At 48.2% G+C, this 16387-nt stretch overlaps 1 protein-coding gene across 1 annotated transcript; it reads left to right on the top strand.

Annotated features, from left to right (window-relative positions):
• Positions 1-11430: 11430 nt before the first annotated feature.
• Positions 11431-14934, top strand: LOC120063212 (proline-rich transmembrane protein 3-like). The gene is made up of 3 exons (XM_039013441.1): positions 11431-12438; positions 12558-12659; positions 12785-14934. Exons 1-3 carry the CDS (start codon positions 11469-11471, stop codon positions 14752-14754), a joined length of 3042 nt encoding a protein of 1013 aa, XP_038869369.1. The 5' UTR covers positions 11431-11468; the 3' UTR covers positions 14755-14934.
• Positions 14935-16387: the final 1453 nt, after the last annotated feature.

A 16387-nucleotide genomic window follows, 5' to 3' on the forward strand; every position in this document is an offset into this window, starting at 1 on the left:
AAGGGTCACGAGTACGGCATGGATGCAAGCAGATAAGATTTGCTGCAGTGTTGAGGCTCAGTATGAGGATATTTAAGGCCTATTCTATTCAAAGAATCAAGAAGTAGAGGATCAACGAGTTGAAACACAGAGGCACAATATGCTGTCCTCATATTGAATCTCCTCCATCCTTATTTTTTCAGTGAATAATGAACTCTGAAGGTTTGCATACAACCCTGGTTCTTAAAGTAGAAATCCACTCCCCAAAAATATATTTGAGTATTTTTTTAAAATCAGTCCACTGTTGATACAGTCCCAAAATGTTTCCATGTCAGCAATCAAATTTTCAAGATATTGGACTTTCAAGAAGCAAATTGTCACTGGCCACATGATGATGCAAAATGCAATATCTTGAAAACTTTACTGCTGACATGTAAAACATTTTGGTGCTGTATGAACAGTGGACTAATTTTTAAAAATGTGACACAACAAATGTACACTGCAATAGCAAAATTAGTTGCACATGTAATACTGTGCTTGCCATTCAGAACAAATTCCTCATGAAAATATGTAGGCTGTTTATAATAATTTATATTATAATATATTATATAATATTATAATAATTCCTCAATTGCGGAGGGAAAAAAATCCATATGTTAAAAAGCCTATGTTTTAATGTCGAAAGGAGTGTTAAACTTACTGTTAAGGTAAAGAACTTAATTTGGATGCTTACACACTGTTTTCTGCGTAATGGTTAATTTAGAGTAGAAGTTAGTATTCAAGGTTCATTTGGAGGTATAACTTTTTGTGTGTGTGTGCCTTTAAACAGGAATACAACTGCCCCAGTCTGCCTTAAAGAGCCAGGCATGTGCCAGTGAGGGCCTACCCCTGCTCTACCCACAACAGGCTGCCTCTCCGCTCTCTTAAGGTGGACCAGAAGAGATGTGCTGCATGTGTATAGTACCTTGCTGGGACAGTGGACAGGAAAGAGTTAATTCCCACGGTCTCTCCTATAGCCTCTCTATGATCCCATGGAAGGCTGTCAAGTGGATATGTTCATGGCTCCATTCCCCAGAACACTTGTAATAGACCTCCTCACACCTAATAATATGGTACACATACCACATGAGGCTGCTGAGGGGAGGACGTCTCATAATAATGGCCAAAACAGAGCGAATGGAATGGGATCAAACACATGGAAACTATGTGTTTGATGTATTTGATACCATTCCACCTATTCCGCTCCAGCTATTACCACAAGCCGACGTGTCCTCCCCAATTAAGATGCCACCAACCTCCTGTGACACACACATAGGACCACTCATACTCAAGTTAATGCACGAGGTGTGTATGATGAGAGGTGGGATGTTTCTTTTATCACAAGTTGTACCCAATACATGATGTCAACCTGTTCTGAACTGTTCACAGCACACACAACAAAGGGCACTGTGTTATGATTTTGGAATGAGAGGCCTTCTCATGGAATATTGCTGCTTAGTTTGTATAAGTTTGTAGTATATAATAATAGGAATGTTATCTTATTTTAGTGTGTACAGTTTATTGCGCGTGGGAGTGTAAAAGAGTGTTTCTTATTTTCTGTGAGCTAGTCTGTGTTTGTTGGTTGACAGTGACACCAGAGCGGTATGCTTCGAGTGAAGCTAGATCTACAGGGGTTTCTAAAGATAGCCATCTTCAGTTAGCTTCCCATTCCAGCTCAGGCTTCATCCATACTACAACGGTGGATACTGCTCGTCAGCATCCCGCTCACTCGGGCAGGTTTGTAACTGTGTGTGCATGTCGCATGTGGCTAGCCGAACGCCAAACTCTTCGTTTAGACAAATGCTGAAACTCAAACCTGGCCAAGTCAGTGCCACATATTTTCATTTCAATTCAGCAGGCTATGGTGTGAAATAGGCTTTTAGAAGTGCCATCTTTATTTTATTACTTTTGTGTGCTTTGATGTGTTTATCAATGCACAAGAACATTTTTTCTTCCCACTCCTATAAGATACAATAATTGTAGAATAATAGTGAAGACATCAAAACTATGAAATAACACATATGGAATCATGTAGTAACCAAAAAAGTGTTATATTTTATATTTGAGATTCTTCAAAGTTGCCACCCTTGGCCTTGATGAAAGCTTTGCAACCTCTTGGCATTCTCTCAAACAGCTTCAACAGTCTTGAAGGAGTTCCCACATATGCTGAGCACTTGTTGGCTGCTTTTCCTTCACTCTGCGGTGCAACTCATCCCAAACCATCTCAATTGGGTTGAGGTCGGATGATTGTGGAGGCCAGGTCATCTGATGCAGCACTCCATCACTCTCCTTGGTGAAATAGCCCTTACACAGCCTGGAGGTGTGTTTTGGGTCATTGTCCTGATGAAAAACAAATGATAGTCCTACTCAGCGCAAACCAGATGCGATGGCATATCGCTGCAGAATACTGTGGTAGCTATGCTGGTTAAGTGTGCCTTGAATTCTAAATAAATCACAGAGATTCTCACCAGCAAAATACCATCACACATCCTCCTTCATGCTTCACGGTGGGAACCACACATACGGAGATCATTCGTTCACCTACTCTGCGTCTCACAAAGACACGGCGGTTGGAACCAAAAATCTCAAGTTTGGACTCATCAGACCAAAGGACAAATTTACACCGGTCTAATGTCCATTGCTCGTGATTCTTGGCCCAAGCAAATCTCTTCTTCTTAGTGTTGTCCTTTAGTAGTGGTTTCTTTTCTGCAATTCGACATTGAAGGCCTGATTCACACAGTCTCCTCTGAACAGTTGATGTTGAGATGTGTCTGTTACTTGAACTCTGTGAAGCATTTATTTGGCCTGAAATCTGAGGTGCAGTTAACTCTAATGAACTTATCCTTTGCAGCAGAGATAACTCTGGTTATGTTTCACTATATTGTATCACTCCAATATATTGGTATCACTCCGCGGCGGAGGGATACATCCTGTTTGCAGCCTGGAGCAGCTGGCCACATGGCCAGCCCCTCCTCTTGAGTGCTACACTCGCTGCTCGCAGTTGATCTGTATCTTCCGCCCGTGGTTTGTCGTGTTTGTGTTTCGTTAGCGTTACACTACGACTCCGTGTGCATCCTTTATATATTGGTGGCTCTTGCTGCCACAAACTGTATTTACCTTACACAACTTGCCGACTGGCTTGTTCTGTGTGTGTTGTGAATTGCTTAACATGCTGTGGCGCGGGTTCTCTGTTAATTACCCTACAAGTTGTTTTTCTTGTTCTTTCCCCTGCAGAATGTAAGAGTATCGTGGTGGGCTCCACTACGTTGAGACATTAACTTTGGAGTTCTTTAACGGAGTTACTCCATCATATGGTGCAGTATTTACTGCTTGGATATTAAACCAGCTAGGTAATATTGCAGTTGGTATAAAAAAACAACACAAAAAAGCACATAAATCAAATCCATTACCTGGTTGCTGTTTTTTGTCTGCCTGTTTTTCCAACATGGGTCTTCCCTGTATTTGCAGAGGAACTGGGTAATTGATCCCTCACCGGGTTCCTATTCCTCCAAGCGGGTCACGACATAGCTCTCCCAGGGTGTCGGACCCCTGCTCCGTGGCCTTGCTGGCTTGGCTGAGTTTATGGCTTCCCTTTGTGACAGGTGTGATGGTGGCATCCCCCCTGGAGATCTGCATACCTCGTGTATGCACTGCCTGGGTTTCAGCCATGCGGAGAGGGCAGTGGAGCGCCCTACTGGATGCCTGTTTTGTGTGGTGTTCTCAGAAAGCCTGCGACTGGCACGATTGGAGGCCATGCGCGAGTGGGTCGGCCAGGCTCGGGCTCAGGCTGGGGACGAACTCCCTCCCTCAGGAGTGGTATGCCTGCGAGCTGTTAGTCCCTCTACTGGGCCCACTACCCCTCCCAGGAAGCGTGGCCGGAGCCACCTCAGGCAGAGCCCATCTGCTGCCAGTCCTGGACGGTGGCAAAAGTTGGACCGCTGGGACCACCTTGAACGGAGGGCGCATGCCCTGCGCCAGGAGGTTGATAGCTTCGATGGTGATGACAGCTGTTCCCTGTTGGCCAGTAATAGGCTGTTTCTGGGGGACGATGCTGGCACTGTTCACCATCGTGAGCGGGGCTACCAGGCTGACAGGCCATCAGAAGCCGGCGGTGGGGCTTCATCGCCCCCAGCAGCTTGAGGGGCTATGAGGGGCCTACTCACTCGGGTAACCACTGCACTGGACATCAAACTGGTGGACAGTGATGACTCTCCATCTGTCCCCATCTCTGCTGAGTTCCGCGAGGCCTTGCAGCAGAGCTGGGCCTCTGCCAGAAGGCGCTTCCGACTCACAACAGGGACTGGACCATGGAGTTATGTGGCGGGCGCAGAGTCACTCATCTTCCGGGAGTACACAACCGTGGACACTATGATAGCTGCCATGGTCCTCCCGGACCGGGCGATTATAGTGCGGAACCCACAACTGAAGCCGGGACCCCCCCCCAGAGTCTTTGATGCGGACTTGAAAGCAACATATGGGTCCTTCTGCTCTCTTGGCCGCCTTACCTACCTGCAGACTCTGTTGCCTCAGATGCAGGGGGTCACAGAGGAGCTCCTCCGGGAAGCAATGGAGGTGTCTCGCCTGCTTTCCCTGCTCCAGAGGGATGTGGCCCACTCCAAAGGATGGGCCATGGCGCAGGTGGTTACCTCCCGTCGCCATCTCTGGCTGGCCCAATCCCGTCTGCCAGCTGCTCTCCAGAGCACATTTGCCACTCTCGCCATCACCCCAGGGCTGACCTTTGGCACAGGGGTTAATGACATTCTGGAGCAGACAGATAAGGTTCGTAGGGACCGGGAGACCCTGAGACAGTTCATGCCGCCACCCACCAGCACCCGAACGACGGTGGGGTCCCTCTCCTGCCCCATCGCCTCATGCTGAGGAATGACAGCGGTGAAGCAGCATGCGGTGGAACAACAACTTGTCAACCATCACCACCATAGGGACGTGCCTGGGGGACCCAGGCGCTCGAGGCGCCAGAGGAAAGGCGGGCCCTGGCAGGACCACTGACATACCCTTCCCCGGCCTCGGCCGCTTCTCCTGGTCTCAAAGGGCAAAGTGGGATGAGTGTGTGAAGTCCCCATGGGTGTTGTCCACAATGCTCGAGGGGTACCGACTCCAATTCCGGTGCCGGACCCCGTCCTTCAGGGGCCTTCATGTCACCCTGAAGAAAACCCTGCGGCTGGAGATCTCCTCACTCATGGACAAGGGTGCCATCCGCAGGATCGAAGGTTCAGAACGTCTAGGTGAGTTCTACTCCACTTATTTTGTGGTGCCAAAAAGAGATGGAGGGTTTCGACCGATTCTGGACCTCCGCAACTTCAATGGGTACTTAAAGGTACTGAGGTTCCACATGCTGTCCCCAGCCCGCGTGTTGCAGGCCGCGTCCAGGGACCAGTGGTTTGTGACGCTGGACCTGAGGGATGCGTATTTCCATGTTCCTGTTCACCCAGCTCATTGGCAGTACCTCCGATTCGCTTTCGAAGGGAGGGCTTACGAATTCATGATTCTTCCCTTCGGCCTCTCCTTGGCACCCAGCACTTTCACAAAGTGCATGGACACTGTCCTGGCACCTCTCCTGGCACGTCCCGAGGGTTGTTGATCCTCAATTACCTGGACGATTGGCTGATTAGTGCCCCAACCAGGACCCAGGTCCTGTCAGACAGAGACATGCTCCTGACCCACATTGGCGGGCTGGGTATTACTGTAAACGACAAGAAGAGTCGTCTGACGCCAACCCAGAGGGTGGCCTTCATTGGCATGGAACTGGACTCAGGACTCATGAGAGCACGCCTGCCCACCAGAAGGGTTGAGGCGATCTTATCTTGCCTCAACCAGGGGCGGAATGTATCCATCCTAACCTGCCAATGCCTGTTGATTCCCCTGGGACTGCTCCTCTCTCTGGCCTCTTCAACGGTGGTTCAACTCCCACCCGCTGCACCCGAAGCGTCACCACCAGCTGCGGGTGACCGCACAGTGCCTCCGGGCATTGTTGAGGTGGCGCTGTCACTCCTTTCCCTCAGGTGGGGTGGAGATGCTGAGGATGTGCCACCGGGAGCTGGTCAGCACAGTTCAGCTGGGGGGGGGGGGGGGGGTGACCAAGGGCAGGTCGGCCAGCGGCTGTTGGCTACCCCCTTGGAGCGGAAGGCACATCAGTGTACTAGAGCTCTGAGCTGTACTGCTGGCCCTGCAGTCTTTCCTTCCACATCTGAAGGGAAGACGTGTCCTGGTGAGAACGGACAACACCACAGTGGTGGCTTACATCAACCATCAGGGTGGACTGAGGTTGCACCGCCTCCATGTTATGGCACGGGAGCTCCTTCTCTGGGCTCAGGGCTGTCTAGCGTCTCTATGTGCAGCACACGTACCTGGCATCCTGAATGTGGCAGTGGATATGCTCTCGAGGGACGGCCTGCCACCTTGAGCCTGGAGCCTACATCCCCAGGTGGTGCCCCACCTGTGGGACAAGTTTGGGAGGGTGCAGGTGGACCTGTTTGCCTCCCTGGACAATGTGCACTGCCCCCTGTGGTACTCCATGTCTGAGCCACCAGGGTCTCTGGGCTTGGATGCTCTGGCTCACGATTGGCCAGGGCTGGAGCTTTACGCATTCCCCCCTTTTCCCCTGATCCAGGCTATGCTGGATAGGACCAGGTTGGCAGAGCATCGTCTGCTTCTGGTGGCCCCATACTGGCCCAGACGACCCTGGTTCAATCTTCTCCTGTCGCTGTTGTCTGGGACACCTTGGCAACTTCCCCTGAGACTGGACCTGCTGTCTCAGGCCGGGGGAACTTTGGCAAAGCAGCCTTTCGAACCGTTGGAGTCTGCCTCCCTGAAACACCTCTCTATGAAGGTGGCTTTCTTGGTACCGATTACTTCCATGAAGAGGGTGGGTGAGCTCCATGCTCTTTCGGTAAGTTCTGAGTACTCCCGGATGGACTCCGAGGGGAGGAGTGTGTCTCTCCGCCCCATCCCTTCATTCAGGGTTCTGTCAGACAGAAAGGAAGTGTTTGGTGCACAATATTAGTGTTTCCTTGGTGCAGGTTCTGTCAGACAGGCATGTGAATATCCATTTTAGCCTGTCTGCTTACGACCCCCCGGCAGTGGCAGGGCAGTCTGGGCCTCCCTCCGGCATGCTGTGCCCTGTGAGGGCACTGGCTGCCTATGTGGAGCGGACACGGTCAGTGAGAACAACAGACCAGCTCTTTGTCTGCTATGGTGAGAACGTCCTGGGGGCTGGGCTATCAAAGCAGAGGCTCTCTCAATGGATCGTGGAAACGATTAAGACAGCATACCGCCTGGCTGGCAGGCCAGTACTGGGATCTGTGGTGGCACATTCAACACAAGGTGTGGCTGCGTCCTGGGCTCTACTGAGAGGAGTGCCCCTCGCTGATATCTGTGTTGCGGCCAGCTGGGCTTCCTCTTGCACCTTTGCTAGGTACTATCAAGTAAATGTGGCACCTCCCTCTGCGGTTGGTTCAGCGGTCCTGGGCGTCGCCTCCCCTTCCGGGGACTGTACCGGGACCCCCCTTCCACATTGATGGCCCCTGAGCCTTGGTCCCGTGCTGGGTCTTCGCCGCTGGCTGGCCAGGTCCCTCTAGCACAGACTAATCTGGTATGGGTATACCAATATATTGGAGTGATCCAATATAGTGAAACATGACAAAGGTTACGTATGTAACCACGGTTATGTGAGCTATTTGGATCACTCCAATCCTCTACGGTGCTAGATGATGTAGAGAACGTGTGTCTTGGCCTTGGGGTCTATATATAGGGGCGGACCCCAACCGTGACACGGGTGTGCACAGGAGTAAATCTGTAAATCCTTACCTCGATGTATCCCTCCGCCGCGGAGTGAAACCAATATATTGGAGTGATCCAAATAGCTCACATAACCGTGGTTACATACATAACCGTGGTTACATACGTAACCTTCGGTCTTCCTTTCCTGTGGCTGTGCTCATGAGAGCCAGTTTCATCATAGTGCTTGATGGTTTTTGCGACTGCACTTAAAGAAACTTTAAAAGTTCTTAAAATTTTCCAGATTGACTGACCTTCATGTCTTAAAGTAATGATGGACTGTCGTTTTTCTTTACTTATTTGAGCTGTTCTTGCCATAATATGGACTTGGTCTTTTACCAAATAGGGCTATCTTCTGTATACCACCCCTACCTTGTCACAACACAACTGATTGGCTCAAACGCATTAAGAAGAAAATAAATTCCAGAACTTAACTTTCAACAAGGCACATCTGTTAATTGAAATGCATTCCAGGTGACTACCTCATGAAGCTGGTTGAGAGAATGCCAAGAGTGTGCAAAGCTGTCATCAAAGCAAAGGGTGTCTACTTTGAACAATCTCAAATATAAAATATATTTTGATTTAACACTTTTTTAGTTACTACATGATTCCATATTGTCACGCCCTGACCTTAGAGAGCCTTTTTATTTCTCTATTTGGTTAGGTCAGGGTGTGATTTGGGTGGGCATTCTAGTTTTTCTATTTCTTTGTTGGCCGGGTATGGTTCCCAATCAGAGGCAGCTGTCTATCGTTGTCTCTGATTGGAGATCATACTTAGGCAGCCTTTTTCCCACCTTTAATTTGTGGGATCTTGTTTGTGTGTAGTTGCTTTCTGCACTGCATGTAGCGTCACATTCGGTTGTAGTTTATTGTTTTTTCGTGTTCATCAAAATAAATGATGTACGCTGCACCTTGGTCTGATTCTTCCATCAATGAGCGTGACACATGTGTTTTTTCATAGTTTTGATGTCTTCACTATTATTCTACAATGTCGAAAATAGTAAAAATAAAGAAAAACCCTGGAATGTGTAGGCATGTCCAAACTTTTGTCTGGTACTGTACATACAAACATTCTCAAACACACCTAGACATTAGTGGAAAACTCTACACTCTTATAACCACCCTAACTCGGCATTACACTCTTATGAGTATTTTGTCATGCATATTTACATATACTGTGAAGTAAACTGTGTATACATCCATCTTCTGCTTACCTTACACCAAACCCTCCCACTACACTGAAATACAGTAAATAATACACAAATCTAACTAACCTTATTTCTCTATACATTTATGCATCTGTGTCTGTCTGTCTCTCTCTGTGTGTGTTTTGTTCTCTACTGTTCTCGTGCACTGCTGGTAGCTTTGTGCCACTCTAATGATCTTAATGTAATCCTTGACTAATGAGATTACAGAACACAGCTGTGATATTGTATAGGAGGAGCAAGAGACTCTGAGCATCACTCTAACAAATCCAAACAGGACAACTACAAATGGCTATACTTGACCCATGAGACCAACAGGAGAATAGGGAAAGGCCAGTATGCTACCCAACAACACAACAAATGTGAAGCAGAGGTCTAAAGAATCACAGGTAGGCTTTACAAGAGTTGTCTTTTTTTTTATTGCTTTTGAGGGAAATTCAATTGGTACATTACATTAAAGCATCTGTTACTGTGCCTCAAAGTTACTGAAAGAGGCCTAGACGTTCTCAGGGAACAGAACAGGCATACCATGCATTGAGGTAGGGATGCTGCAAGTGCAGAGAGGAAAAGAGTGTGTGAAGTACCATTAATCGTTACAACTGTGTTGATCCACAAAATGGGTGCCTTTTGTGCGTCCCTTTGATATTTTAAGTAGAAATTGTCAACCAATATTGCATTTTAATTCAATGAACTGCCCTTTAATATAGACCACATGGACAATTCAATAAATCTTAAATATGACTAAAGACTTGCTAAAGTGCCAAAATTCAGTATTTTGTCATGGCCCTCCATGCACTCACTTTGACTTCTAGGAAGATTTTGACCCACTTAACCCGAAAATGTATAGAAGTTTTCACCATCATTGTAAAGCCCTAGTTATTTTGTTACTTTCGCAAAGTTATTTCTTGAGATAATTATTTATTTCATGTGATTAGTGATTCATTTCAAGGTCAACCCTGTTACGTGACATGACCTCTCATTTTAATACAGTGAAACTATTCCTTTTTATTTTTTTCAAAATAAACATTGAACATCTAATAGTCAAGTCATAATGTAAAAGCAGGTGAGGTGGTTCTAGCCTCTCTGGTCATTTTCTGGTGTTTTGTGGTGGTATACTGAGTGAGAGCAGCATAAGACATCAATCACCCTGTTACCCATAGATAGGCTAGAAATGTTGTAACTTTTAAATTTTTTTGTGAAGCTTGCATTCAATTGCCCCTCCCTGTTGCACACAACAAGCTTCTATTCCCCCTGTCACGAGGGGATTTATGGCTGATTTAAGAAATTATCAACCCTGTTACTGTCAACTCTGTTACGGTCAACCCTATTTGCGAACAACCCTGTTACGGTCTACCCTGTTACGGTCAACCCTGTTACGGTCAACCCTGTTACGGTCTACCCTGTTACGGTCAACACTGTTACGGTCAACCGTGTTAAGTTCAACTCTGTTACTTTATTTGGCACTTAATAGGCACTTACTATACTACTATTTTTTATTTAACCTTTTGACGGGATTTCTTTTTTTAATGAAGTTGAACATGCACTCTTTATGACAGAATGTTAGAATTAGGTGAAATCAATGTTTTTTTTTAGCAAGTTACACTTCCCAAAACAATTGTGAAATGACCCAACTGTGTGAGTTTAGCTACATTTTGTCAACTCAAAGGGAACGTTTTTGAACTTAAATTTTATGACAGATGAACTAATAGTAAATTATGTGAAGATATGTAAGACAGGAGGATATTAGTATTGTGTGTGTCTGTTGAGATATGCACAGTCTGCATATGCCTCATATATAAATCACAGTGAAATTAGGTATCATATTTTTATGATGGTGTCAGATTGCACCAAGGAAATATGAATATTGTGCACCAAACACTTCCTCCCTGTGCAATAACTTGGGGAGAAGGTTAAGCAAAAAACAAATAGGCTGTGACAAAAAGGACACACCTGCAAACTTTCAGCAGATCAGACTTCTTGCAGCTGTAGGCATACACACACACACACACACACACGCACACGCACACGCACACACATACACACACACACAGGATTACCGAGGGGATTTATTGGTTCTTAATGGATTGGAAGTGCAGATTAATAATCAGGAGGGAAGCTGTTTGACACTTTACCCTTAGCTTACCTTTACAAGCTGCTACTTAACAGCCCTGCTGCTCACCCTGACAAACGTCACGCTACTAACCCCTTCACCTGCAAATTACCCTGGAAAACCACATTACCTAAGCACGAACAACAACTCCCAGACTCATAGTCAGTGTGTCACAGATAGTGAATGTTATCCATTAAAGTTACTTTATCCAAACAGAGTGCTATGCCTGTCTGCCTGCTGCTACGTCCTATAGCTTCTAGCCACCTCACTTACGTTTTCCTTTCTTTTGTTCTGCAGGTCTTCTATAAGGTATGATTGCTGCTTCAAGGTTACATTGAGCAATGGTGTGGCTCTTATCTCTCTCCTTGGTGCTGGCCACACTGCTTCACTGTTCACCTGGAAACATTATCAGGGCCATCTCACCCTCATCCAGCAACTCTGACCATGTCCCACTCCCTGCATTCTCTAACTCCCCCAGCACCACCTCTAACATGGGTACAACAGCCCCCAAGCTTACCACAACACAACAGCCAGGGACAGACATCCTTCTGCCCGCCGGCGGTATGCAGGTGCCAGGAAACAGGATTACCAGTATGGAGGACTTAGATGGGGCATTGGTTGGCACATCCTATGGCAGTGATGAGTCTATGGATGATAGTGGACTTGGGGACACGGATATAATAGAAAGTCAACAAGAGACACCTGCCAGCACACTCCTTATCAATTCTGCGCCTGGAAATGAGGAGAAGAAAGCGAAGGAACTTGAAGTGCATTCCTCCATTCCTACTTCTCTGTACCCCCCACCCACGCCACAAAAACAGACCCAAGACAGCGTCAGCACAGCAGGACCAGCTGGCTTACAGACGTCAGAGGATGTGCGTTCACCGGCCAAGAGCCCACTGACCAAGCTTACACTTAGAGCTACGTCTAAATTATCTTTGTCACCCATAGGGGACGACGACAGTGTACTCAATCTGGAACCTGCGTATTCTATTGTAGAGATCTCAAAACAAATGGAGCCAACTGTCAACTCGACATCAGAAATAAACAATTCTCCAAACCCATTAACTCCTCACAGCTTCCACAAATCCCCTAAAGACACAATTACAGAGGCCACTCCAGAAGAAGAAGAAGGGCTTGGAGCACTGGAGGAGAATGAGGAAGAAGATGTGGTTGTGTTAAAATACATTTTTGTGATTGACTCAGCGGTTCCCATAAGCAGAGACACTCGGGGAAAACTGTCCCACTCCTCCACCCTGTCATCAGCCAATCCCAAACAAGCACCCATTGTGACAGGACAGTTTCAAAGAGGTAAGTGGCACAAGAGTTGACTATTTTCTAATTCTGTTTTTATTTCTACAAAATATCACAAAATATCCAAGTGTTTCCTCTGCTAGAAGTTATAAGTGTATGATTATTTTGTTTTTCAGAAAAGGAACAAACTCAATCCATTCCTGACATACAATCAACTGAGTTCCCGGTACAATCATCACCTGACGTGAAACACATAATCCATCAACATGAAGAAAACAGTAAATGGCCCTTTTTTTGTTGTTCTAAGTCGGGCAATTTCTCTTTCTCTTAATATGCTTTCTATATTACTTGATGAGATTATAAACTATTCTATTTTTCTCACACATCTTCCTCACTTTCTCAGCTAAGGGTCAACTCTGGCCTGCGCCCTCTGTCCGCTACGGTGTGTTTGGTCCCGTAACACATCAGAACCTGAATGGAGGCCCCTGTGTGCTGGGTCTTGGCACCTGCGTGTTCCCTACTGGCACCAACGGCACCCTCCTTCTTTGGGAGGACCTGAGCCGCACGCTGGCCTTCGCCTGGGAGCTCCACGTCTATGGCTCTGCTGGACTCTTCCTGTTGCTGTCCTGTGTGGCTGTGTTGGGAATGGTTGGACGGTCTAATATGCTCCACCCCCTCTGTGATGTCCTAACCCTGGCCAATAGGCTGTTGCTGCTGACCGGGGCTCTGCGTGTTGTCCTCCTCCTCACTGACCCGTACGGCACACGCCGGATCCTGTCTCGGCCGGTCCTCACTGCCCTCTATAATCTGCCTCTGCTGCTGCTGCTGTGGGCACAGGTTACCCTGGCAATGATTCTGCTGTCCCCAGCGATGCAGCGCCCTCGTGTGGTGGGAAGTCTGGCAGTCTTACACTGTACCCTGCTGCTGGCAGCCGACCTGCTCTCCCCAACGCTGTCCCATGCCTTTCCTCTGGTTCTACAGAGCCTCTCTCTCTGCTGGGGCCTGACTCTCTGCCTGGGCATTCTCACTCAGTCACTCTCCCACCTGCAGCCCTTCTCCAAGACCCCCATACACCAGTGGGTGGCCCCTCAGAGGATTGAGGAGCGGGCAAGACGCGTGACGGCAGTGTGTGCCCTCCTGGGGGTGCTGTGCTCCGGCCTGCAGATCTACAGCCTGCTCTGGCTCTATGGGCTGCTGGGGGACTGGAGGCGCTTTGGCTGGGGCTGGTGGCTGGGGCAGTTCTGGGCACGGGTGCTGGAGCTGTTCTGGGGCTTCTCTATGCTGGTGCTGGGCTCCTGGGTGTTCTGGACCCCTCTGAGGAGCCGTGCCAGGAGCGACCATGGCCAAGGGAGGCCAGAGAGAGCATCGTTTTGGAAAATCCTGCGGATAGGGCCTTTCAGGAATTTTGAGAAAAACTGGGCAGAGCTCATACCGAAAAACTGGGCGGGGCAGCATCACTCGGGAGCAGACAGTGGCTCCATACGTGTCTATGACAATCCCCCCACCACACACAGCTTGAGGGACACCATGTCACCATCTCATCACAAGGGTGGACAACCCACTACCAGCAGCAGCAGTGATACCCACCTACTGTGGCAGCGGGTGGGTGAGCGCGAGTGCATCCTCTCCCTCATAGAGTTTGACATGCTCCCCCAGTCCCCGATCAACCTAAGCCGCAGCATCGACAACGCGCTCCACCATGACAACGGACACTTCCTAGGGGTAGGCAGCCTCTTCACAGCCCCACCTCCTTCCACCTGGACCCACCAAGCTGGTGCTGACACTGACCCCTCACTGGCGGACAGTGAGATCACGCCACCCTCTCTCACCTCTCCCACCTCTAATGTTGGCTGTAGGTGGGAGGTGGAGGCTGGCTCCAGGCCTGCAACTTCTGATCATTTCAGAGCAAATGACCAGGCACAGCCTGAGGCAGAGTCAAAGTCGGAGCAACAGCCACAGCTACAGCCGGACCCACAGCCGCAGCTACAGCCGGACCCACAGCCACAGCTACAGCCGGACCCACAGCCGGACACCCAGCCACAGCTACAGCCTGAGCCACAGCTACACCTACAGCGAGACCCACAGCTACAGCGGGACCCACAGCCACAGCTACAGCCGGAGCCACAGCTACAGCCACAGCTACAGCTGGACCCCCAGCCACAGCCGGACACCCAGCCACAGCTACAGCCGGACCCACAGCCACAGCTACAGCCAGACCCACAGCCACAGCTACAGCCAGACCCACAGCCACAGCTACAGCCGAAGGCTTCTGATAACCAGATCCTTCAGCCATCTCCAACCCCTGAGCACCAGGAGGACGTTCCAGACAATGATATATATATACATGCCTATTGTTCCAAACAAGGTGAATAAGCCAGGGGTCCCTCAGGAGGATGACTGGTCCAGTGTGGGCTGCAGTGATGATGTTACAGATCTATGAGCTGACCGTGACGTCATCATCACCTCATCCAAATGCCCATGTCACTTCATATCAGTACGAAAGGACTTGAGTTGTTCCACAGTGAACACTTGGCCAGGGAACAGCACCACTCATCAGAAGTTTGATAAAGTCATATATAAGATATAAACATATTCAGTGTTGTTGATCAGCTCTCTATGTTAAATTCACTTACTGTACTTTAACTCGATGTTCTCTTAATAAATATTTCAGTTAAAGAAGTCTACTTATTACTCTTTTTTTGCAATTGTGTTATAAAGTTATCATGTTCATTGTGATGTTTTTACCATCTCATTATGAATTTCAGTAAAAGAGTACGATTAAGATCACTTTATTGGTCAATTGCACACAAGGGCCAACCTGAAATTTTACTACCGCTTTTAACCCAACCCCTCCGAAAGAAAACACATACTGTACAGGTTTTGGAGAGGTGCGGGGTCTGCCACACTGGGCTCCCGGGGAGATGTTTTTGTGGGGGGTTAAGTGCCTTGCTCAAGGGCACAACAACATCAATTAGGAAAGCGGTTTAAATGTGGGGCAACTTCTAGCAGAGCCCTCAGTCTGTTCATACAAACTAGCTAAATTACACCAAATTTTGTGCGCGCCAGCATGTGAAAAAGTGGGATGTCGTGGAAACATCCTTTATTGTACTTTATGGTGACAGCGACGCTGAGCTCTGTTCTAAGCCGGACCCACAAGACGCAAGCATTCCTGTGCCAAAAGATGCCAAAATTGAATGTCCGTTCCGGCCAACTGAGAAGTGTAGGTCCCGGTAGCACCAACGATGAATCGGCCGCATCTGACAGCATTTGTCACGCCCTGGCCTTAGGATTCTTTGTTTTCTTTATGTTTTTTAGTTAGGTCAGGGTGTGACATGGGGAATGTATATGTTTTGTAGTGTCTAGGGGTGTTGTATGTGTATGGGGCAGAGAAGAGTGTAGTTGTCTAGTTATGTCTATGGCTGTCTAGATTGGTTCTCAATCAGAGACAGCTGTCATTCATTGTCTCTGATTGGGAGCCATATTTAAGGCAGCCATAGGCAGTAGGCTTTTGTGGGTAGTTGTCTATGTTCTATGTTGCATGTGTGCACTTAGTTCGGTTTAGCTTCACGATCGTTTGTTTTGTTCATTTTGTAAGTGTTTGTTTTTTCCTTCATTAAAAGAAGATGTATTTTTCACGCGCTGCGCCTTGGTCCTCTCTCTCTTATCAAGACGATCGTGACAGAACTACCCACCAACCATGGATCAAGCAGCGTGAGAGGAACCAACAACAGCGGCAAAGAAACCAGGACTCGTGGACATGGGAGGATGTTTTGGACGGCAAGGGTTGCTACACATGGGAGGAGATCCGAGCTGGAAGAGATCGCCTCCCATGGGAACAGCTGGAGGCGATTAGGAGAGCAGAGGCAACCGGAGAGAGGAACCGGAGTTATGAGGGTACGCGACTAGCAAGGAAGCCTGTGAGTAAACCCCAAAAATGTCTTGGGGGGGGGGGGGCTTAAAGGGAGAGTGGCGAAGTCAGGTAGGAGACCTGCGCCTACTCCCTGTA

The sequence above is a fragment of the Salvelinus namaycush genome, chromosome 2 (genome assembly GCF_016432855.1).
Source record: "Salvelinus namaycush isolate Seneca chromosome 2, SaNama_1.0, whole genome shotgun sequence".
NCBI classification, from domain to species: Eukaryota; Metazoa; Chordata; class Actinopteri; order Salmoniformes; family Salmonidae; genus Salvelinus; species Salvelinus namaycush.

Bases quoted from the DNA above. Each gene is read 5' to 3' on its own strand.
- LOC120063212 (XM_039013441.1), top strand. From the start codon at position 11,469: ATGGTGTGGCTCTTATCTCTCTCCTTGGTGCTGGCCACACTGCTTCAC. The intron at 12,439-12,557 runs GTAAGTGGCACA...TTTGTTTTTCAG, and splicing joins GACAGGACAGTTTCAAAGAG to AAAAGGAACAAACTCAATCC. The intron at 12,660-12,784 runs GTAAATGGCCCT...TCACTTTCTCAG, and splicing joins CCATCAACATGAAGAAAACA to CTAAGGGTCAACTCTGGCCT.